We start from the raw sequence: 23,806 nt of genomic DNA, 5'->3' as shown, positions 1-23,806 counted from the left end.
GCAAAATCAGGATCTTTACTTATCACTGGACATCTCTCAGATCTTCACCATAGCAGACACTGTACAACCTATCACATGAGGGTTGTTGAAAATGCAAACTATATAGATACAAACATCGCTCTTCATTGTGACTTGCAGGAGACAAACAATCTGAGGCAGATATAAAATAAAATTAAGCGGAAACTACCCTGACCTAGAATGATGTGCTTTAATAACGTCAAAACAAACTCAACTCAAAATCAACTCAAAGACGGCACAAGATTTAGTCTTTGTTCACCTGTTGGAGATACACAGATAGCTGTCTTTAATTTTACATTGTAGTCACTTAAATGAAAGAACACTTAAAGTTGTCACAATTTGCATATTTTGCAGTTACTTAATTTACCTTGAATGTCCAATTGCCTAACTTTGTGTGACTTTATTCTCTTCCTTCTCAGAATAAATTTCTCACTCACGGAGTAAAATATAGGTTTCATGATATGGCCTTTCATCCTGGAGAAATATTGGTTGACAAAATAAGCAATTTTAAGTAACAAGTAGTAGTGAGAAAGTATTTTAAAAATATGGTAACTACTAAAGGTGTTGTAGATATGTGAGAGCTCACGCTTTCCTTTCTCAATGTTTCCTTGTGGCAGGCAGAGGAAAGAAAAAAGATGAACAGCTGTTGGTGCCATCAGAGAGAGGGATTATGATTTCTACTGTATCATTATCACTTCCTCATCAAACACCCGACAAGCTTTTCTGTGTGACTGCAAGCTGTTAAGATAGACTGACACAGGCTGACTGACAATGGTGTATTGTCTGCTCTGTTTGCTGCTGGCCTTAATCTGATACAGAGGCAGAGATTGGGGTCCAACAGAGGCCACTGACAACAAAATGCAGTCATCACAGAGAAAAAGAAAGAGGAGGGGGAGCAGGATCTGTTTGTGCTTCTAACTCTGGGGTTTGTGTTTGGAAGGGGAGAGGGCAAGGAGTCTGTAAGTTGTGATTTACACAAGGCCCTCCCGTAGCTACAAAGTTGACACAGCCTTAAGAGCAGGGTGGCTGGGCTCTTTTTCTTGCATTTCCATATGATGAGAGATATTAGATTCCAAATCGTGCTGATTTCGTGCCAGGCCACAGTCTCCTCTCAGATAGAAGCAGGAGACAAGAGACAGAGAGACAGAGTCAGAGCTGAGCTTGGATATAGAGACATGTGGTTGTCTTTAGCAACTTGCTCTGAAACCTTCCCCTCCTCCCTCACAACATGTCTGTTACTGCCATCATCTCCCCTCTCTTCTCTCTCTATCTCCCACTGTGGCTTTAGGCCAAAATGAGGTTTGCTCATGTTTTGTAATCAGCTCATTAGAGAGAAAGTAGGATGAAAACCGCACTGGTTATGTGCAGGGCCCATCTTTGTGTTCAGTTTGTTCACAAGACTTTGTAATGTCGTTCTGCTCTCGGGGTGAACTCAGTGATGTCAACAGGTGGTCAGAGTCTAGCAGCACATTCCAGGACAAAAAAAAAAGCTTGCGAAGACAGCAAAAAATCTTCATCATGTCAAGTTTTCTTAGCAGCAGAGTACACATTACTGTTGGTACAGAGTTGACGTTTAAAGGTTGTGTTGCATGCTAAAGATTGCAACAAATTTAAATAGACATAATCGGGTCCTTCTGACTAGACAGTCATAATGTGGCTCTTGATTTTCTGAATGTCATATTGAGCTGCATAATTCGCATTGTTATCCAAACTATAGCCAACCAAATCAAAACACACAATAAAGGAACACGCCACCAGTTTTATTTATAATGGTTAATGTTACTTAATAGGAAGAACAGCTCAGCTTGTAAGAACAGTGTAATTCCTTGTATGGCTCTATAAAGGAGCTTAGACATCGGACACAGTAACTCTGATAATGTCAGGAAGCCCTCAGTACAAACAGGGAGTGTGGAGTTTCAAAGATTCAAGCCTTTATTATTAGAATGTGTTTGCTAGTTTCATATGGGGATGTAGATTTCAGTTTTTTTTTTTTTCATCACATCCCTGGAACTAAATATAGGGATGTCTATGTCTCTGTTGCTTCAGTTGTTTTAGTCTTTTTTCAATCTTCCTCTTTTGAGACACAGCAGCATAGAAGTGCGATGTTAACCATCTTCAATGTGCAAAAATTATGTTTTCTAAAAGATCTTTTTTTCTGAGTTCTCTTTCAGTCTCAGCTTGTTGTGCACAGGTTGTTGTGTAAATACACCCAAATTCAGGATTTAGTTGCCTTCCTTTACAACTGAATTAGCATATTATAGCTATCTAGCTGCAGCTCACTAACTGCAGCCTGTTAACCAGACTAAGATGATTTACTATGCTGCTGCAGTGAGATCAAGTCCTTGTTTTATGCTGTCTGTCAAAATGATGATGATAGTATTTGGGTAGTGTAATCAATAATGTGTTTAAAATGAGTTATTGTGAGCAGGTTAAAGCTGGTGTTGGAGATGGGGGCAACAGAAAGCTAGTCCTAGTGGGATAGAGAGACAGGAACTTGTCTTTGTAGCTTTACCAACACATAGACCTTGATCTGTTTGACCAAGCTTATGACATTATCTTTCAATTCAGTTCAGTTCAATTCAAATAACTTTATTTGTCTCCAAGGGGCAATTTAAAAGGGCATACAAGCAGCTTAAAGAGGACAACCCAGCAAGACACATAATTACACATAAAAAGACAAAACAGCATTAAAAAGAACATTGTAATTTTAAAGTGCATTTTGTTCCTGATGTCTGGGACAGTAAGGTGCTCTTAATTACTATGTTAAAAGAATGTGTTTGTTAAAATACATTTTAAAAAGTCTACTGAGCTGCTAATATTGATCTGTTCAGGGTAAAAAAAAAAAGCTTAAGTTTTTGTATTAATAGAACTTGTTGGTATTGCAGACGGTGGCACTGACACATTTTGGACAGAGGGACATCTTTAGGATGAAAATTTAGCATTTTAGCTGCTAATAATTGCAGGTAATTCAGCAGTTGGTAATAGTTACAATTAACACAAGATCTCACCTAGTGATGTGCTTTGACAACTGCTATGAGTCGGTCCCCAGCCAACACAAACACACATACACTGAACCCCCGCCTGACTTCAAGGGGAGCCCCCTCCTGTCACTAATGGCCCGAGATCTGACTAGGAAGTAGTAGCAGTTGGCATGACTGTGCCAGAAATGCACGGTCACAGACTAAAACAGCAGTCCTATCACAAGCACTTCTACTGCAGTGCTGACTTCACCGCAACAATGTGGAATCTGCACCACAGTGAAACCTGAGTGCAGAAAATTCCAACAATGATTTGACCAATTCCTTATTCACTGGCTTGTAGGCTTATCCACTGTGGTTGTGCAAGGGAACACACACAGAGATCAACACACAAGCTAGTTTTACTTAAGTAGTTGCCGAGGTTATTGACAGCTGAAGTAGTCGAGAGTGAGTGCTAACAACACATTTAGGATGAATGACCCAGGCCAAATGCTTCAGAGAGGAAGCCAGCTCAACACAGCAGTGTGCAATGTGGCACCAGTGACAGCTGGGACTTTAACACATATACACACACGCCTCCATTACATTGTCAGTGGGCCAACATAGTATTAGCTGTGACGTGTAAGTACTGAAAACATTTTGCAGACAGTTATGTTTTTGTATTGATTGGTCAACATATAAAATATTTGGATGTAAAAAAAATTCACGTCTGAATTTATCGGAATTCAAGCTGACATCTGCACTATAAAAATCTTTTTGAGGTATGTGAGTTATGGCAACTTCTAAAGAAAATATGTTCAACCAACAAACAACATTGGGTGAAGGGAATTAGCTTTTCATCTACAATCAGAGGTATTTTTCATGAGCAGTTTTAATGTCTGAAATTGTCCAGGCATGTTAAGTTTGGGGTGGAGACTCGAAAACCTGAACTTACGATGAAGGAAAATTAGGCTATCAAGCAAATCTTATTAAATCCCTTTTACTTAAATTTTCAAGTACAGTCAGTTGATTTTTCATTCCACAGTTAAATAATTCAGAGAAACAGAGCAAATTCTCACATGCAGCATTTTAGCCAATTAGTTTTGGAGACAGTAATATTGGACAGAGTCCTGGATGAAATCTTCTGAAAACTATTTCATGTATCACCTTGAAATTTGATGTTCCCCTTAGGATGAACTGTTATAGTTTTGGCGATTCCCTGACTTTTCCTCAAAACACAATGATCAGGTGAATGTTTAACAGAATAGGTTCATGACAAGATCTTGCAAATCTAATAGTATCTCCTAATATCTAGTCTTTCCTTTGTGTTACAAGGTTGCAAGGAAGAAGAATGTGTGGAAATGATGTATCTTAGACTTTTTTTTTTTAAACTGCTCATTGTGCGAGTAACACAGTCATACGAGTTAAATCTACTATTCTTTACTCTTTGTTAATGTTGAAACAAGACGAAAACCCACATTGCATCCATGTAGATTCCTCCCTGCTGGGGACTGTGTACTGTATAGACCAAAAGCTCCACATCTGTTTTCTGTTGGTCGAGGGAGACAAAGAGATCAACCACAGGATATTGCCTTTACTAGCAGGAAAGGTCAGGTTCAGGGGTGGGGTAAGAACTCATCCACAGGGCTTTTCTCTGCTGTTTTAGATGCCTTTTATATTACATCAGTTGTTAGCTTCTCATTATTCTGTATCATCTGCAATCCACTGGATGGTTAGGGATTTGAGTCCCCAAGTGACTGTATCTGCAGATTGTAACGGTCTGGAACGGATAGGAGATTAATAAAAATGTGGACTGTGATTGAGAATACATTCTGAAAATACATATGAACAATCTTGCTGTATGCCAGTATAATGTATCGTTCAGAAATAGAATTTAAATCAGTTGCATGTTGATTTTACCTTAAAGCAAGATTTGGAGTAAGTGAGTCAAGTTTAAAGCCTAAGCACCCACCTATAGAAAATGTGCTCCCTGGTATGAGAACACATATTGTGGTAATACTCTCCTTTCCACTTGACTGATCTGAATCAATACATGTGTGACAGCCTGTAGTGATGTTTCAGCCTCTGAATCAGACTAATGGATAATGTGCTGCTGTCAGGCACCTCACTATCTACTTCATGACCTTTCAGACCCAAGTTTCAAATCCTCACAGGGAGACTTTTCTCCATAGACAAGTGATTCACCCACAGAGAATGCACCCTGTCCTAGTCTAAACTTGTCTTCTCTCTGAGGTCTCTGTAGCTCACCGTCCATTTCAGTGTAACATTTGTCAACAAAAGCATTCTTTTTCTGATACGGATTGCTTTGTACTGATAATGTAAGGATTTTACCAGAGCACAATAAAGCCACACTTGGTAATTTTGTGAACTTTTGGTTTTTGAAAGGTGCAAAGTAGAAATTACCAAGACATCTGCTGTATGCATACCACTGAATACTGCTGGTCTATACAGTTTTGCATTCTTAATTTTGGGGTTTTACAACTTAAAAGTATTGCCTTAAAATAGACGGTGCTAGATCATGACTGTCGCTATCCAGAGTATTGTAACCACTCCACAAATCAAGAAATTAGCTACTTTCCCAGGAGCTAAGGCTATGCTAATTGCTAGCAGCTAAGTTAGGAGCGAAATCACAGATTACCTCAAAACGGTGTCTGTAAAGCAAAAACAAATAGTGCTTTAAGATATGGGCAGTAAAAGAGATAGGACAAAAAAAAAGATTAACAGAAGAACAGGTCAAGTGCCTTCAGTGACTAGAGTCACAAAAACTGCCTGCTACTCAACGCCTCAAAGACAAAGGAAATGATCATAGATTTCCACAGATCCAAACCCCCTTTTCAGCCAGCGAACATTTGTGGTGTGGACATCGAGGTGGTGACATCGTATAAATATTTAGGTGTCCACCTTGATAATAAGTTGGAATGGTCTAAAAACATACACTTAATCTACAACAAGGGCCAGAGCCACCTTTTTTGCCTCAGAAGACTTCGATCGTTAGACATCTACAGTAAGATGCTGCAGATGTTTTATCAGTCTGTGGTAGCAAGTGTTGTGTTTTATTCTGCAGTCTGCTGGGGAGGCAGTATAAAAAACAAGGATGCAAGGCATCTGAATAAACTGATTAAAAAAGCTGGCTCTGTGGATGGAATCAAATTGAACTCATTGGAGGATGAGGTGGAGAGACGTGCACTGAACAAGACGGAGGCCATTCTGACGAACATGGATCATCCACTTCATATCTGCCTCAATGAGCAACGAAACGTCGGTGGTGGACGGCTCCTATCCCTGCGCTGCAGGACAGAAAGATTCACAAAATCTTTCTTACTATCAGCAATTAGACTATTTAATTCTAAAGTAACAGACTATTTAATTCTAAAGTAAACAGATGAGACCCCAGACAATTGAATTTCCCTTCGGGAATTAATAAAATTATTGTATTTCTCCATTTTCCAAAACTGATTTCGTCATCAGTCCTGGAGAAAACATATTGATCGATCCCTAATCAAGGTCTTCAACAAGTAAATGCATTAGGCCTTTTGGAAATTTCTCACTGAGAACAAGTGTCAACTGGTGGATGAAAACCATACTGAAGTGGACAGACTGAGCCAAAATGCTAAAGTTGTTTGATGTGAATAAGTAAAAGCTGAAAAACACCTAAACATTTTATAATGTTGGGTGATAACTAGCTGTCTGTCACTACAAATGATGCATTTCATGTTACACATAGGCACTTAAGAAAAAAATATTGATTGTTGCTGATTTAAACAGGTTCCACATTGATAAATTGTATTTCTTGGCCAAAGTCCAAAGATTTGGCATTTCTGCTCAGTTTGGGCAATTATATGGGAAAAAGCCCTGTGTATGGTACCTTTAAATTGCATGCACCTTATGAATGTGTTAAGAGCACAACACCATCATTTTCTGTTATTTTTGTTTGTTTTTTTTTGTTATATTTCTTTTCCTATCCATGCCCCAAAAAGTTCAAGCATTTTAATGATGGGTAATAGTCTCAAATGTGGTAAACCAAAGGTGAAAGTTTTAGAATGTGGTTTAAAAATGATTACTATTTGAATGTTAGGTGCTGTAGGAGCCAAGACTAAAACTGAGCTGAGTAGTCTAAGGAAGTAAGTGAAAAAGGCTGTCATGAAGAGAACATTTGGTAAGTTAAATTAAAGGTTCCTCTTGAAACTGTCGCAGAGCAGTGGAGAAAGTCCGGGCAAGGCGGTTAGGGCTGGCCATGCAAGGGGAAAAACATATGTTTTTTGTCTGAATTATGTGAGAAGCTCTCTGAATCCGGATATAGTGGCTGTACAAGTGAAGCACAGTGAAAGAAGAAGCCTGTGTGGAAGCCCTGACCTCCACCTCCACTGCTCATACACCTGTCCACCTGTAAAATAGATCTGACCATTTCAGCATTCCTCCTCAATGTTTAGCCTTTCACCAACTGGAGTGCAATGAGCAGAAGTTTTCTGTACATATCACAATTATTCCTACAATAAAGAGTTTTAAAGAATGTTACTTCACAACATAGTATGACAGATCATTTAAAACCTAGTACTACTCTCATTGTTGTACATGTCATAGTTAGGCAAGAGCCTATTTTTTAACCGTAATCTTTCCAGATGTCACCCAGAAGTCATCCTACACGTCTAAAACCACAGTGTTGAGATCATATATAAGCAGGAAGACATTGATGACTAATAATAATAATAAGACATTGCTTTTCCCATTTCTTTATATATTCAAACAGTCCATAGAAATTCAAGTAGCAGTGCTGAATGAAGCATTGGTATCGTTTATTAATTTGTTCAAATTTATTCATAATAGTCCTGCTTTTAAACTGTATCATAAGTAAAGCTAACTTCAATTTAAATTGTCCATACCAGACAATTGACAACATTGCTCTATACTGTAAACCTACATTCTATAATAAATGACTTCTTGTAACAATTTTTGACAGTCTTTTGTTAGAAAATATAACCTAAAGCACTAGTAGCACAATGTTTGATTTTGCAGCCCTGTCTCCCAAACATGAGCTGTATTCTCAATTTTGGATGGAGACTCACTTTTGCCAGATTACATTTGTTTGTGACATATCACAAATGCATTTCAAATTACATATGTGTGTGTATATATATATGTATGTATATATATATATATATATATATATATATATATATATATATATATATATATATATATATATATATATATATATATATTAGGGCCGGGACTTTGACGCATTAATTTCGATTAATTAATCAGCGAAAATAACATGTTAAAAATAATAATGCAATTAATTGCACCCTCCTCAGTTCCCTCATTTCTGGCACACCGGTAACTCTGATGAACACTCCAGCCCAGTAGGTGGCGGTAATGAACCTAAAGTCTGTTTGCAGCCATGAAGAAGAAGCACAGGAAGCACTGAGTGAAGTCAGGCACTGGTGAACAGTGAAGGAAGACGAGATTGAGCTTGTTGGGCAGAAAGTTTTCTTTTAAAAATCTTCCTGATGGCAGCTTGAATAAAAGCCTGGTTGTGTGCAAATTGTACAACAAATACTTTTCTGATCTCTGCTTCACTTCAAGCCGACGGTATCACCTCAATGTAAAACATGTTGCTGTTAGCACCAGAGCTAACGTTAGCTACGAGTCATGCTAACGGATAACGGTGTAGCCATCCCATAATAGACCATTTTTCTAGATAGTGCTTGAGTTTACAGAAAGTCTTAAAATGTTGAATAAAATCGCTATAATTGCACTTAGATTTGCAGTAATCTGTGAATGCAGCAGACAGACGAAAAATGAAGATAAATAGAAATGAAACATTTTTGTGGTTTAAGTTTTTACTCCATTGAGGCTCTGCCTTCTTGGAGGAAGAATAACCTAAACAACAAAAATATATCTTTTAATAACTTAATTATAAACTTTTTGTTTATTAAAAAAATTACATAAATAAAAATTGATATTTCTATAAAAAGAACCATCAAAATTACACCATTTATCAGACCCAGAAAAGATGAAAACAGAATGAATCTCTGGATTTTCGACTTTCTGAAGCTCCTTGAACTACTTATGCTGATTTTATGTGCCATACAGGGGAAAAAACAACTAAATTCAGGCTTTAAGTCATCAAAATCACTTTTTTCTATATGTCCCATTTTCCTTTTTTTAAAATAAATTTTAAATTATAAATGCGTATATGTCTATTCATTGATTCAACTGTCAACCACAATTTTATTTGAATTGAAAAACTTCACTTATTGTGTCAAATATTGCTATTTGGCAAAACTGCAATTAATTGTGATTAATTAATTACAAAGCCTGTAATTAATTAGATTAATTTTTTAAATCGCGTCCTGCCAATATATATATATATATATATATATATATATATATATACACACACACACACACACACACACACACACACACACACACACACACACACACACACACTGCCGTTCAAAAGTTTGGGGTCACCCAGGCAATTTAGGGTCACTCAGGCAATTTCACGTTTTCCATGAAAAGTCAGACTTTTATGCATGTGATAACATAATTGCACAAGCGTTTTCTAATCATCAATTACAGTTTCAACATGATTTAGCTAAAGCAATGTACTATTAGAACACAGGAGTGATGGTTGCTGAAAATGGTCCTCTGTACCTCTATGTAGATATTCCATTAAAAAGCAGCTGTTTCCAGCTAGAATAGTCATTTACCACATTAACAATGTCTAGATTGGATTTGTAATTCATTTAATGTTATCTTCATTTCTTTTTGACCCCAAACATTTTAGTGTTTTCCTATTGCTCCTTTTCAGCAAACCAATCATATATTAGATATGGTAGGACTCATCATTCTAATATTATAAAATAATGATAAAAATCTAGTATTAAATGTAAGAATAAAGCTCCCACATGGAACATAAACCCAGGCTTATGAGTGAAAGTCCTGTTATGCCTCTAACCACGTTTGTTTCAAAATGAAATAACTTTTATTTTAAAACGTAAATGAGAACACAGTTATATAGTATTGTAATTTTTGGGAGACAGGAATGGTTTTGCTTCCAGTGACCAACGTTTTTATCTTGTTGCATATATACAATTTATGCTTATCTTTCTAAAAGGTCACACCTGCTGTCACAATTTTTTTTTTTACCTCTTTGCTTACACCCAAACCAAGCAGTAGAGACAACACTGACTTGGAAGCTCTTCTTGTTGCTCTGTTATGGTCTCTACCGCCAAGTCCAGAGAAAAAAGCCCAGAAACTTTGCTGCTAAACTCTCCATCTTGCTCAGCACCTAACTGTCTAACTGCCGTTTTGGTTTTTGTTGCTGGGCAGTGGCCGTATAGAGTGCTTAGAGCTTTTTCACCACTCAGTTTTTCCATCTGTAACATAGTTGAGTTGAAGAGCATGAGAGCACTTCACTTAACAGTATGAGAGCACCAAGTAAGCCGATCTTATTTTTGTGACTACCTTACAACACAGCAAGACATCACCTACAGCAAACTGGCGAAATGCAAAACAAAAGACCTCGTTGCACGATCTTAACCAGGTCTCCAAAGAAATTTCACATCTGTGATGAGGATGCAAAAATATGTAAAACAAAACCATATTTTGGCTTTCGCTGGTTGTTATGTTAACCTACATGAATCTCGCCATCAGAAACCTGAGTAGAGGTCTGCAGGTGGCATAGGGGCAGGAGACCTCACTTATCCATCTCCCTTGCATTTGCCAAGTGAGCAGAGTGTGGGACAGCAGTTGGTGAGCCTCTCATTGAGTGTGTGCGAGCTGACTGTGTGCATCTGCGTGGGTGTGTGTGTGTGTGTGTGTGTGTGTGTTTGTGTGTGTGTTGCCAGGAAAGAGAGCCTACCAGCATACGGATCGCATTCACTGAAAGATAGGAAGGAAGAAAGTAAGAAGAGCAAAGCCTGGAAATCTTCAAAATGAGAGGGCCTCTTTTGATGTGTGTTTGCATTCCTTTCAGTGTTGGTGAAAGGGGAGCTGTTGAACGGTAGTGGAGAAGAGGAACACTTGAAACTGAACGAGGCGCTAAGAAAAACACACCAGGTCTCATAACAAAAATCCTGCAAATCTGAGATGAAGGGGGTAGAAGGTAAATTAACAGAGACAGGAAGACAACTTCAGAGAAAAGAAGACAAGATCTGAAAAAAAAATTCAATGGAGCAAGATAATTATTGATCTAAAAGTGTAAATTCATTACTGAAGTAATTTTTCTGACTTTCTCTTTTAAAGATAACTGCAGCATTTCTTGAAGATTTCTAAAAACAAGTGATTTTAGCTTGGGAAAGACATGGTTAGTAGTCTAATAGTTGATCTTCTGATGATTTTAAGACTGACCTTAGTAGCAGAAAACATGACAGTGCCTCTTGCCGTTACCTCAGTCTTTTTCCGGTGCCTCGTGTGGTCAAATGGTTTGTCTGGACAGTCCATCATCACAAGAGCTGGCGAAGGGAACTCAAAATGTACAATTTCTTCTATAAACTGTACTCTGTTAATGGCTGCCATCCTGCACATTAACCCAGCTTAAGGTTTTTTTCTGCTAACTCTTGTAATTTTGAATCCTCAAATATAGCAATTTGATATTTTACCAGAACTTGATCAAATTCTTTCGGGTGTGGGCGAACTGTTATTAGAAATAGTCCTGAAGAATTTGTTGCCTGTGTTAAAAACAAGATGTATTTTTAGCATCTGTGTTCACTTCTACCACAGTTAAGCCAGCAGTCTTGCACATTGCAGATTCTTCACCCAGAATGTTTTTAAGATAATTCACTAAAGGCAAAGACATTTCTCGGTGGAAAAAACATCCTGTTTTGTGGTTGGAAGGAACAAGAACAAAGCACCCTCAATGTAGAACTTTAAGGGTGAAAGTTTCGGATATGGTTAGTCCAGCCTTACCCACGAAAAAGCAGCTCTGCATTCAAATGAACTAAATAAATCATTTAAAGCAGTAATCTGCACAATTCTCATTTATGGATTTTTTGCTGCTGTACTGTCATTGCTGTGGTGTGTTTGCTCTGCTCTTCCCAGAAATCACTTGATAATCTAAAACCAATATAGGGCACCCATAGAATTTTTCTTCTCATGACAGGTCTTTAACATATCAGGTGTAAAGGTTTTCATGATATAGCTCATGTCAAGGTAAAAAAAAACAAAGTCATATCAGGTTTAACACAACACACAATTTAATCATATAACATTGATTTTTTAAATGACAACGCATCATTTGATTTGTCAGGAGTTAGGTGTTTGTTGTAAGTAGCAGTAATCCTGCTCTACTCTCTGAAGTCTCACAGCCTGTGGTCACATGGCACCAGAGGGTGGGGTAAGGAGACCCTTATCCTGTTCGTGCCGCAACGGGCTGCCCAGCCAACCAGAAGATGAGAAAAGAAGTGCACCCTTGTTGTTTGTTCGCCTTTGGCCCCTGCCATCTGTCCGCTTGGTTCCTGACACCTGTACTAGCCCGTCAGAGCTGGGCTTCCCTGTCAATGGGGGCAACACGGGTCTAGCCTGTAGGGAGACACTGGGTAAGGAGGAGGGGAGTAATGTAACAGCTCCACTGAATTAGGGAAGGAGGTGGGTAGGGGGTTGAGGGTGAAGTTGGGGCCACTTTTGAGAGAAATGTACTCAAATCTAGCTTTTAGCTATACTGTTTTTAGATCCGAGTCCACTGAACTGCACCTGCTATTCTTTTTCATTCTTATTCTGAGCTAAATGACCTTTACAGGTGCTTGTACCCAAAGCTCTCTTCATCAGAAAATTGGCTCAAGGTTCAAAGGCAAATGGAAAACAAATAGTTGGCATGCTGTAAAAGCATGGAAACAGCTATTAATGCAATGCCAGATGTTCATCAGATGGGGATGTTAAGGGGAGAAATTTTAAGGGGCAGGCTGCTTGAAAGGCAAACACTGTTGCTGTGAACACTGCTGTGTTCATGGGCACATCTTATCTCAGCCAAGAGGGTTTGCCACCAAAAAGAGCCGGCTTCCTGGCCAAGTCTGAATACGATAAAGGCTCTTGAAAGAGCAAATTAAATTCTATCACTAAGGTGATGTCAGAGTTCTTCAAGACAAGACAGCTCACTGGCTAGCTCTGGTACGTTTTGGCAGCAGAAAAAAAAGAAACAGATGCAGCCTAAACCTGTTAGTCGCCCACCTCTAATCGGCTTACATTGGCTTGGTGACAGGCGACTGGCACCTCCAAAGGGTCACAGACATGGTTGCTAGTATACACACCTCGCAATAAAGGATGACATGTTGGAAATCCACATGAAACCACAAACAGCACTTCACACATTCAGCTAGCAGTAACCACTGAACAATTACCTTTTCCTTTACTGACAGTATCGTTCTCAGCATTCCTGATAATGTATTTCTTCTCACACCATTCACTTTTGCAGTGTTTTTAATATGTTCTTTTGATCCTTTACCATTTTTTCCTCATCTTTGTTGCAGCCAAAAATCACATTTGTTTTCATGACTCAAGTCAAAAATTAATTTCCTGATTGCTGTTTCAAAATGTTATGTGCGTCCTTTGGGTACAAGTCAAGTCATAAACACATTTGGTTTATAAGACTAGAGCAAAATTATTTCTTTGCCACATTCATACAAAGTATCAGTCAAGTGGCTTCCCATAGCCGCAAACAGGTGTGAGGAGAGTACCCCTCAAAGCACTCACTGCTGTCGTAAAAAATAGTAATTTCTACATGGAAAGATTTACTTTTCCTTGCATCTGTGAAATATGAAGCCACCCTCTCTGAATTACTTCCATTTGTTCGGTCTTGCAGTATTGTCATCTCAGCATTCTGTCAAAGCACACACGTTTTCTCACCCGTGTCTGAAAGCAGGTGGAAAAGCAATGACCACAAGTTAACCAGAGAGTGTGGAATGACTTATTTGCTCACAGCAGAGGATGATCTTGTAGGTTCCACCAAGTCAAACAAGTGGCATGTTGCCAAGTCATCGAGCCTTTCACACAGACATGAGGAGGTATTGACACAGTGTGTGTGGCTAAAACCTCAGCGCTAAGGGCCACTCGCATTTACAATTGGAACAGACGGGGGACTATGAACTCATTACATCAAACTGAGAAACCTATGTCTTAAGGCCAGACCAGACATTAGTTACACTGACAGAATAAAAACATGCACACCTATGGAGAAACTGCAATACAAATATTGTAATTTGACTCAGTTTTTTTGTTAGTACATTTGCTTCTTAGATCTGTCAAGGTCTGTTATTTGACAAGAAAATATACTATTTAAAATTAGATTAACATATTTACATTTAATTAAAAGATTAGTGAGAAATGTATGAAGACAAACTTTGTATAATGCTAATACTACTACTAACTACTAATAATAATAATAATAATAACAATTCCTACCACAATGTTGGGGTTAGATTTAAATTGTTAAAGGCATGTATGCAGTTTTGTGTTAGTGTTTTTTTGTTTGTTTGTTTTCTCCATTTGTCTTTTGTAATTTTTTTCCAGAAAGAGCTTTAATTTCAATAATAGCTACAGTTCCACTTCTGTAAGGTCAAACATGCTTTGAGGGTTCACAATTCAAATTCTAAGATAAGTGACTACATACCACAGCACTTGTAAGTGGATGATTAAGCCTTCCTGAAATTAACAAGGGATTAACAGTTATTCTGGTGAACAAAAAACACGATATGGAGTTTTGTTGGCAAATTAGTGTACTTCTGCGTGCCACTGTAACATGATTTATTCCATACCCATAATAACCACTTAGGCTATGATTGCATTTTGTCACAAATCTCAACACTAACTAACATTGTGAATTAGCAACTGTACTAGGTTGTTATTATACAATTTTACCGTTGTAAGTGGTGTAAACTGCACAACACATTATTGACAAAGGTCATGTTTCAAGGCTGCTATTTCAGGAGTTTTGTTATTGCTAATCTCATTATTATTTTTGAATCAATATTTTTTGGCTTCTGGCAGAGAAGCACTTTGGCTCTCCATAAGTGCTGTTTCTTGTTAATTTATGTGATATTCATGTCATATCTCAGTTTTCTCAGTGCTTTCTCTGCTTGCTCCCAACAACCACTATTATTGCTGCTGTAAATGTAGTGTGATGTATTACATCCTTTACCATATGAGGTTTTCCTGCATCAGATATTGGACTCATATTAAGCTATCTTTTGCCTCCTCAGGTTGTGACAGAAATTGAAGGGCAGCATGGAAACTTCAGCTCCGACAGCCACTGACAAGAAGGAGTGTAAGGGTGCTGGTCTGGATGGAAGTAGCTTCTCAGAACTCCCGAAGAAGCCCTCACCCACCACACTGACCAGAGGTACAGCTGATTTCTTTGTGCTTTTTTCTCATTTGCTTTTTACACTAGACATTTAACTGATACATAATAGCAGAAGTATAACAGTTAACACAGTAATTTGATGAGAAACTCGCAGTACTTTAACTCTGTTCTTTTCACACATTAATATAATATAGCACACTTGTATCCTGATGTTTTTCTGTAGGACTGTGTACCCTGCAGTGCAACGAACTGAAACATTATGGCAACTCACATAAGTAGTTGGGTGGCGTATGAAAAAAGTTAGACCCAGAGATGGGGGCCACACGTTTCAGAGATGTCAGAGAATGGGTGATGAAAAAATGTTATAATGAGGTCGAAAGACCTTGTTCTCACCTCCCGAGTGTAAATTTCATGAATTACTAAAAACGGCTGGCATTACAGTGGACGACATGGTGAATCAGAGGCCTCAGATAAAGGCTGGGAGGAGGAAAGCACCTTTGAAATGCAAACAAGATGTCGTATGACATTGTGGCGTTAGCGCTATTTCTGCTTAATGATGGGCTTGGTGGCCTGCCACGAGAGGAGCCATGAGCATTAATTGTTTAGGGATGCGTGGTGAGAAACTAGGACGATTCAGTGTGCCCTCCCTGGCACCTCCACAAAGAGGGCCACAAGTTTTTCAAACCAGCTAAAGAAAATATTATGTTTGCTGTTGCATGAATTATTCAGTCATTTACACAGTTATGACCATTGTGTATCATGTAGGCTGTAAGGCTTGAATTCTCATAACCTTGCCACTCTGACAGTTGTCTGCACCTATCAGAGGTTATTTGTGCCTGTGAGGTAACACCAAGGGTGCAGGTGCACAAGAGTCCCTCAATAAAGGGGTCATAATTAAAAGATGAGAGCTCATGTTTTCATTAGTGAATGTGTGATGAAAACTCCTCACAACGAGGTTGGAGGACCATGGTGGGGTTTCTGAGGTACCGGTGTTATAAATTACTAACGCCTGCTGGTGGAGTCAGCTGGTGGACACTGAAACCCCTCAGGAAGACATACTGGCATCGAGTGAGGGGCCACTGCAGGAACATATCATTCAAGTTGTTTTACAGTTTAATGAAGGGCCTGGTGGCCTGCCATCACAAAGCTCACTTTGTCTCGCAAGGGACCAGTAAAAGTAGGACATTAGTATGTCATTAGATAATTTTACTGTTTTAATTCTTTTTATTTCTTAAATTAGTATGCATGTGTGAACCAAAATGTGGGGCAAATTTTAATAAAAGAAGTAGCTCTGTAAGATCTCACACACTTGTTTACTGAAAGGTCCTCATTTACTCTGCGTACTTGTATTTGAAATAGAATTGTAAAGTAATCTAAGCCGTCCAGACTACATTATGGGGTTTTAAGCTTGGAAAGATAACTGCACAATACAATAGTGTAACTTGAGTAGAAACATCATGAGAACATCTTGTTCACCATAATCCATTGTGTCAGCTGGTCACGAATCTCATAACTCGTTTCAGGAGAGTTCACTTTGCTTGTGTTTCATGGAGACATGCCTTGCCCTGTTGAACTTGTCTGTGTCTGTGAATGGAAACATAATGGAAGTGTGTCTGGTTTCTAATGAAGAGTGTGTGTCTGGGTCCAAGAGAGAAGAAGAGAACTGAGGATACAAGCAGGGATGCTGGCACAAAAGCCCAAGTCGGGTTCAGTCCATATGACAAGAATCAGGCTTGTTTCTCAAGGTCTTTTAAATGGTTTTAAATGGGCACCCACATTTAGTGTGACAGCCTGCATCTGTCTTGCTACAGGGCGTGCTTCCACAAGTTTGGCCCTTGCAACCTGACTCCCAGCCCCCGGGATTTACAAGTCTGTGTTGGCTTGTGCTTTACCATGTCAGAGTAACATGTGCTCAGATTAGGTGCCCGCTTCCAGGACTGTAAAACATCTCATGATTTCAAAGGAATACCTGTGATTGATGCACCCCCTCATCCCTACTTCACACCAATGACTAGTGAACAGGCGCTCAGATGTGCTGTTTTCCTGCTTTCCTCTAGCCTCAGCTCACAGATCTGCCAGATTTGTTTTACAGCCCTTATTATATTTTGCGAAAGTTTGCCAAAGAGAATTTTTCCATCATCGCTCACTTTGGTGTTGACTGTACGAGGCCAGTGGAGCAGACAAGCTCGGTAACAGTGATTATTTCTGCCTAACCAGTGTGTTATATTCATCTTTCTTGGAATTTGGTCATGGCTTGTGAAGTCTGGGCAAAGATCGATGTTCTTAAGCCTAAAAAACACATTGTCCACAGATAGTTATTTACAGCCTTGATGTATCTAAGGAGGGTGAAAAATGTCTTCACTTTTGTCAACACTTACGGTCTCTAAATAAGAATACAACATTAAATCACTTCCAGTCTTTCTTCATGAAAATAGACCATCTCTTATCAATCAGATTTGAAATGGTCATTGCAGCATAGATGGATGAAGAAGAGTAGTCTAGTATAATTAGTCTTTCTGGGAGGAGAGCACCGATTTGCGATAAGGAGCTGGATGTTAATCATGGTCATCATGGATAAGTCTGATTTGGAGCTGAAGGGTTTCCACCAGGGTCTCTCCACTGGCCACAGGGCTTTTCTCTGGAAGGTGCTCTGGTGTGGGTCACGGGCCTCACTGGCAAAGAAAAATGTCCCAAAGAAAAATAGACACCCCCCTCCCCCCATCCACCCCCATCCACAGGCCTACTCCAAAGGGACAGCCACTAATCTTCCTGAGAAAGAGATTTCTGCCTTTCTTTCTGTGCTCCTAAATGAGGCTCTTACGCTGCTGTGGTTCCACCGACCGGCTAAGAGGTGGAGGAGGGGGTGGGGGAGCTCAGTGGCTGGGGTTATGCAGGGATGACTGCATTCATGCCAGACCCCTGTGCCCCCTTTGGGTTTAACTCTTTGGCCCTCCACCTTAGTTAAAAGACTCAGAGAATTCATCTCCTGATGGCTCAAGTATTGTACTCAGCTAAAAAAGAAAAGTGGCCTTCTTTACAATGCTCCTGCTTCTATGCAACATCTGGATGAGTAAATTATTCTTTGACCAAGGCAAGTTAAGTGTGCAGAACAAAGCAACTTTATGTTATCCTCCCAATTTAAAAAAGCGTCGTAGATCAAGTTACATGACTGTACATACAAGAAACAACTCCCCTGGCTCCTAAAGCTAACATTCATTTTTACTGCACAGAGTATATATTCATATCCTCAGTGTTGAGAGAGAATCAGCTCGATCAGGTGTCATCTACAGTACCATTTTGGAAGAGCATATCAATAATGCTTTTTCTGATACTTGAGAAGACCTACAAGCAACAAGCTTACAGGAAGGCCTATTGACCAAGTCCCAATGTTGTTTATTTTCCTGTCAGGGTCTATAGCAGTGCACTATCAGGAACTCACTGCTGTCCTCAAAGAATGACTTCAAGAGAGACCGATATTGTTTCTGTCCCGGAATCACTTTCAGCTTATGGCTGTCTATTTGCCAACTTTTAGTTTCATTATCTTCAGAATCAGTTTACACCTGTTTATGTTTTGTGTTTGACATCTGCAGTATATCTCTGAAGCTAACATTGGAAACTTCAAATCCAACTTTGCATTCATTGATTTACATATTCACATCTTCCCACCAGCCAGTATTGTTTTAATGGATATCTGCATTACAGATATCGGTGCCTAAATTAATTAATGCATGTTTTTTTCATTAACAATTAACTTCCTTTCCAAATCACCTCTCTGCTTGCCTGTCCATGTTTCATCCTCACATCTCTCTTTCTTTGTCAATCTTTGTCTCTCTGTCTTATCCGGTGTTTCACTTTGGGGTACTGGCTGGCCAAGAATTTAAAGATTAGATATGCTAAGTGAAAGCAGAAGAGGGACATCTTGTTTTTCTTCAGATTTTTTTGTGCCTGCTGATTGCACAGGTTTTTGATCCTTGAGCACTTGCTGAAGTTGCTGCCTTTATCATCACTCATTACAGGCGGTTCTCATCACAACATTGCTGGCCTACATACTAGGAGGAGGAAATAGGAAGCAATGTGCCTCTCCTCTAGAGGTTGGTGGCAGTTGGTGACAAGGGTTTGCAGCTTAACATGCTATATATACATAAGTAATCATTATTTTTTACATTTTATGTAAAACTGAATTATGAATAAGTTCCCCAGATTTTTTGGGTGTACTTATAGCAGATAAGCAAAGAAAGCTCCAGCTGAATCCAACCAGAGAGTTCAGAAGAATTTTTAACAACTTGAAAGCATTACAGAGACTTGTCTTTCTTCTTTTGAAAAATATTTTAATGATTGCTTAGAAGATCATCATAAAGCCAAATAGTAAGCAGGCCAGTCTTCAAACTACGTATGTTTTCTGAGCCAGTTTCTATTGTATGTAAACTCAATGAGAACTGACAGCCTATGGCAGGTCTCTAATGTGGTTAGGAAACATAAATCAGGCTCAAATGAGAGGACAATTCTGATATTGGTTGTTTCTTTGGAATGCTCCGCCTCTGCTTCAAAGCCTCCAGAATTAAAAAAGCAACATGGTATGCTTTGGGCAATGTCTGAGAATATAAATCTCTCTGTACCAGAGGTGTCTACATGCACAGGGCCCAAAGACAACATGTTACATTCCTTGCCGTTTACAAGCAGTGGGAGAAGAGGTGGAGGCAATATATGGATGTTTTAGGGGATTAACCAACACCCCGTCAACCAGCTTTCTCTCCCTATCCCTCAAATCTCTCAGTTCTCCCTTACTTGTACTTCCCTTTTTCTTTTTGTGTTTCATCCTCTCTTAAACAGAAAGCTCTTTCCCAGCATGCAGAGTGTAATCCATGCCCCTGCCTCTGAGACACTTCCTGCCTGTTTTGTTTGTTGGACTGATAGAATAAGCCCAATAAGGTGCCTAACTCTCTCTTCTTCTCTAAGGTGTCGCCTTAGGCAACCACTTTCTTTTGACAGGAAGATGTTGAATGTTATCAAAGAACTTGTTGAAAGTCCATTTCTGTGTATTTGTATGTTGTGGATTCCTAGTCTCTTTGACCCATTGTAACCCTTGGTCTACATTAGATTAGAGCTCACAGTCTGCCACCCTCGGCTACTTTCATCTGTTAATGTAGCCCTAACACTCACAGTTCAAGTGAAGCAAAATAAACGTCCAAGAAGTTTAGACATGGTAAAACAAAAATGTGTGCTAGCTGTAAACATGGGTGGGAGGCGTTTATATAAACAGGCCCGGTTCCTATGACTGAGTTGGTCTAGAGGCGGACAGTCTGTGGTCAGGGTCTTCCGGTTTTTACCCCCTAACTCCCTCAGCCCCCTTCGCCTGCACACACAGCTGTGATCCACCCTTCTAGAAATGCTGCTGGAGAAAAGAATCTATCGCAGTGCTGCATGGAGTAAGGAAACCCACTCACCCATGATGAGACGTGTATGTCTGCATTTACTCAGGCATCGGCTGAGAATGCATAAGAGAATAATATACCTCAAAAGGGTGGCTTCAACATATCTTCAGGAAGAATGTCAGTGCATTTTAATAATGGTTCCTGACCACTGCTCTAAACACCCCTTACAGGTAGGGTGTGTGGAAGCCTGAGTAAGTCACTGGACAAAAGGTGTCCTTACAATTAATGCCTGGTATAACTGTTTTGTAGTCAGCCTGGAAAGCAAGAGGAGGAAATTGAATTCTGCCATCAGTGAAATTCCTCCTGAGGGAGTCGCTGCTTCTTGTAATTACAGATCTAAGGTTTCAGTGCTGATGCATTCCGCCTCTGGTAGCATTTAGCAATTAGCCTAATCACCCCAAGCTCGCGGCACAGTCACATAGAGCCAGGCTTATTGTACATATCACCTGCCAGCCTGTGGGTTTAAACTTTTAAATAAAAAGGTCACAGCCAGAAACAATACCGAATCATCCTGCCCAGTCAGCAGCTGGGTTTGCAGCGGAGGTGGAGGAATTCTATAAACATTTATGACAAACTAAACTTTTGCAATACTTTTTTCATGGTTACATCCCCAACAGGCTGAATTGTTTCCAGGAGGAGCGTGTGGCCATTTCACCAACCGTCCCCATTCCAGGGACAGGACACAGGCGAGCTGCAGTAAACCATGCAACCAGCAAAATAGTCAGACAAGGCTCTGAGGCAATAGTGGACACAGGTTTAACAAACAAAAGCTGTCCCTGACTCGTGCACCGACCTAGTATCAGAAAAAAAAAAAAACTGAAATGTTTCCAAACAAATGTCACATACCCAATTTCTGGAGGTTTAAACTGAAAATCTTTTTTTATCATTGTGGCTCAAATTTCAGAACAGTTAGAGGCTTATGTTAAGCCAATGACAAGGGATATTATGTGCGACAAAATGATCTCAAAATTGATTAAAATATTCATATTATTCTAATTTTTGCAGCATAAGCTATGAATTATTAGCTAAGCTTAGCATAGCACTTACAAATGGATCCATGTAAAGACAACTACCGTAGATGTGGTTTTGGCGATGCTGGTCTTGCAGAGTTCTTTATCGTTTCAATGAGATTATCAGGCACCCAGCTGGCACACTACAGAGAAGTAGACAATATAGATAGATGTAACTTCTGGGTAGCTATATGCTTTCTTTTTAAAGCCAGCAGGGGGCGACTCCTTTCATTGCATAAAGAAGTCCAATTGTTTAGAAATCTATGAGGAAATGACCCTACTTCCCCCACTTGTTACCTCAGTAAACATTTTCCTATTGAATTTATGATCTCCATTGATAGTTTAAACACTTACAACATGATGTTCATTTTGTAAATGAATGTCCCATTTAGAATAACTAAATGATAAGATGGGTTATGCCTTAGGGCATGGCTACCTTGAAATTCACAATTTGCTACTGTATAGGCATGTCCAGTGTCCCCAAGTTCTCAGTCAGAGCCACCCCTCCCTTCTCATGCCCAATTTAAAAAAAACAACAACATGACAATGGCGCAAGTGCCAAACTTGAAAATGACAGTCAAAAAAAGTAATGGGTGATGTCATAGTGGCTATGTTCATCTTTATGTACAGTCTATGTGTATAGTCTTGAAGCAATAATTGAATTACTGACCTTGGAGGTATAATTCTGGATTTTAAAACTGGGAAAAAGCTATATAGTATTTAGAATAGAATCAAAAACAGAAAAGTGGAAGAATTCCAGGCATAAGCTGCTTTTCCAACACAGTTCATTGCCTAATGTTCTTTAGTTTGGGATTTAAAAAAGCTATCATTTTGAGAGGTTTTCTGCCAGCCATGAGCATTCATTTGCCACAGTGTCATATTCTTTGTGAGAAAGTGCTTCAGGACTGCACTACTATTAGTTACACTGCTCTGTAATTATAGCAAAGGCTGTCAAAAAGCTCCTCACCCCCTCCCCCCTTTCCAAAAAAAAAAAGCATACAAAATGCTGCCATATGGTAAACTGATTTGTAATGTCATTCATCATACAGCTGCAGGAAACATGCAGGCATAAAGACAGTCGTACTGTAACAGCTGGGTAGCAACAGATGATTGAGTAGTATTTCTAGCTGGAGTGGACAGGGGAGGGTTTTCCCTCAGTTTCTAGAAACAGGATGTCTGAGATTTAAAGAGAGACTCTTAAATTCTGCTCATTTCAGAATACCCAAACATTACATTTGCCCTTTGGTCTGTTATCCAAAGTGCTCAACAGTTGTGCTGTGTGCTTACAAGGAGATTTTGCAAGATGATAAAACATAGTTAAACAAGCAGAGATGAAAGTTTTCCGGGTTTTCCCGGAAATCCGGGATTTCAAATTTTGTGAGTTCATTTCCGGGAATCTGGGAAAATTGATCGAAGTTTTCAGTGAAAATCAGAATTTGAGTGATAGTATTCTTTTTGAAAATCTTATTCTTATCGCTAATGCGTTGTTTGTTGTTTATATTAGTGTACGGAGGCAGCCATTTTGAATCTCGTTCATTGACGCGATTCCAATCTAATGCTGAGTACATTGCTGCGAGAATTTGCGAGAGCGGATGCACTGAATAGCGCCAGTTTTGAGTACAAAGGAGAGATTAATCATTGATAGCGCTCATTGAATAGACGACCTTTGCTTTTGTGTAAATGTAATGACCCGTACCTGTCAGGACAATGTTTAAACAGGTAGACAGGCACGCTGACGTGCGTGCTGTAGACGCGACAGTCAAGAACGCGTTCCGGTGGTCGTGGTTAGAAGAGAAAGATACGAACGGCGATTTCTTGTCTGAATATATCAGGAAATTAGACAAACCAGGTACGTTTTTTTAAATTTTACAAAAATAGATATCAATATATTGATAGTTTACTGTGTCTTAAGGTTCCTGTCTTAATGATATAATATAATCCTTATAATAGATTAGTGACACATCTAGACTAGAGTATGAAATGATTAATATATGAAATATGGGGTACTAAACTACTGAATAGTTTACATTACTGAACATGTTAACAGGAATGTTTCCGCATTTTTAT

General features: G+C 39.2%; 1 protein-coding gene across 1 annotated transcript in view; it reads left to right on the top strand.

Annotated features, from left to right (window-relative positions):
* The window catches only part of gli2a (GLI family zinc finger 2a), a 93,360-nt gene that overhangs the window by 6,001 nt on the left and 63,553 nt on the right, over nucleotides 1-23,806 (top strand). Inside the window, exon 2 of the mRNA XM_035943224.2 lies at nucleotides 15,197-15,336. Within this exon, the coding sequence (XP_035799117.1) occupies nucleotides 15,222-15,336 (115 nt within the window). The 5' untranslated portion in view covers nucleotides 15,197-15,221. The remainder of the gene's footprint in view (nucleotides 1-15,196; nucleotides 15,337-23,806) is intronic.

This window comes from Amphiprion ocellaris, chromosome 11 (assembly GCF_022539595.1).
Source record: "Amphiprion ocellaris isolate individual 3 ecotype Okinawa chromosome 11, ASM2253959v1, whole genome shotgun sequence".
NCBI classification, from domain to species: domain Eukaryota; kingdom Metazoa; phylum Chordata; class Actinopteri; family Pomacentridae; genus Amphiprion; species Amphiprion ocellaris.
This window is presented reverse-complemented; position numbering and strand designations above follow the sequence as displayed.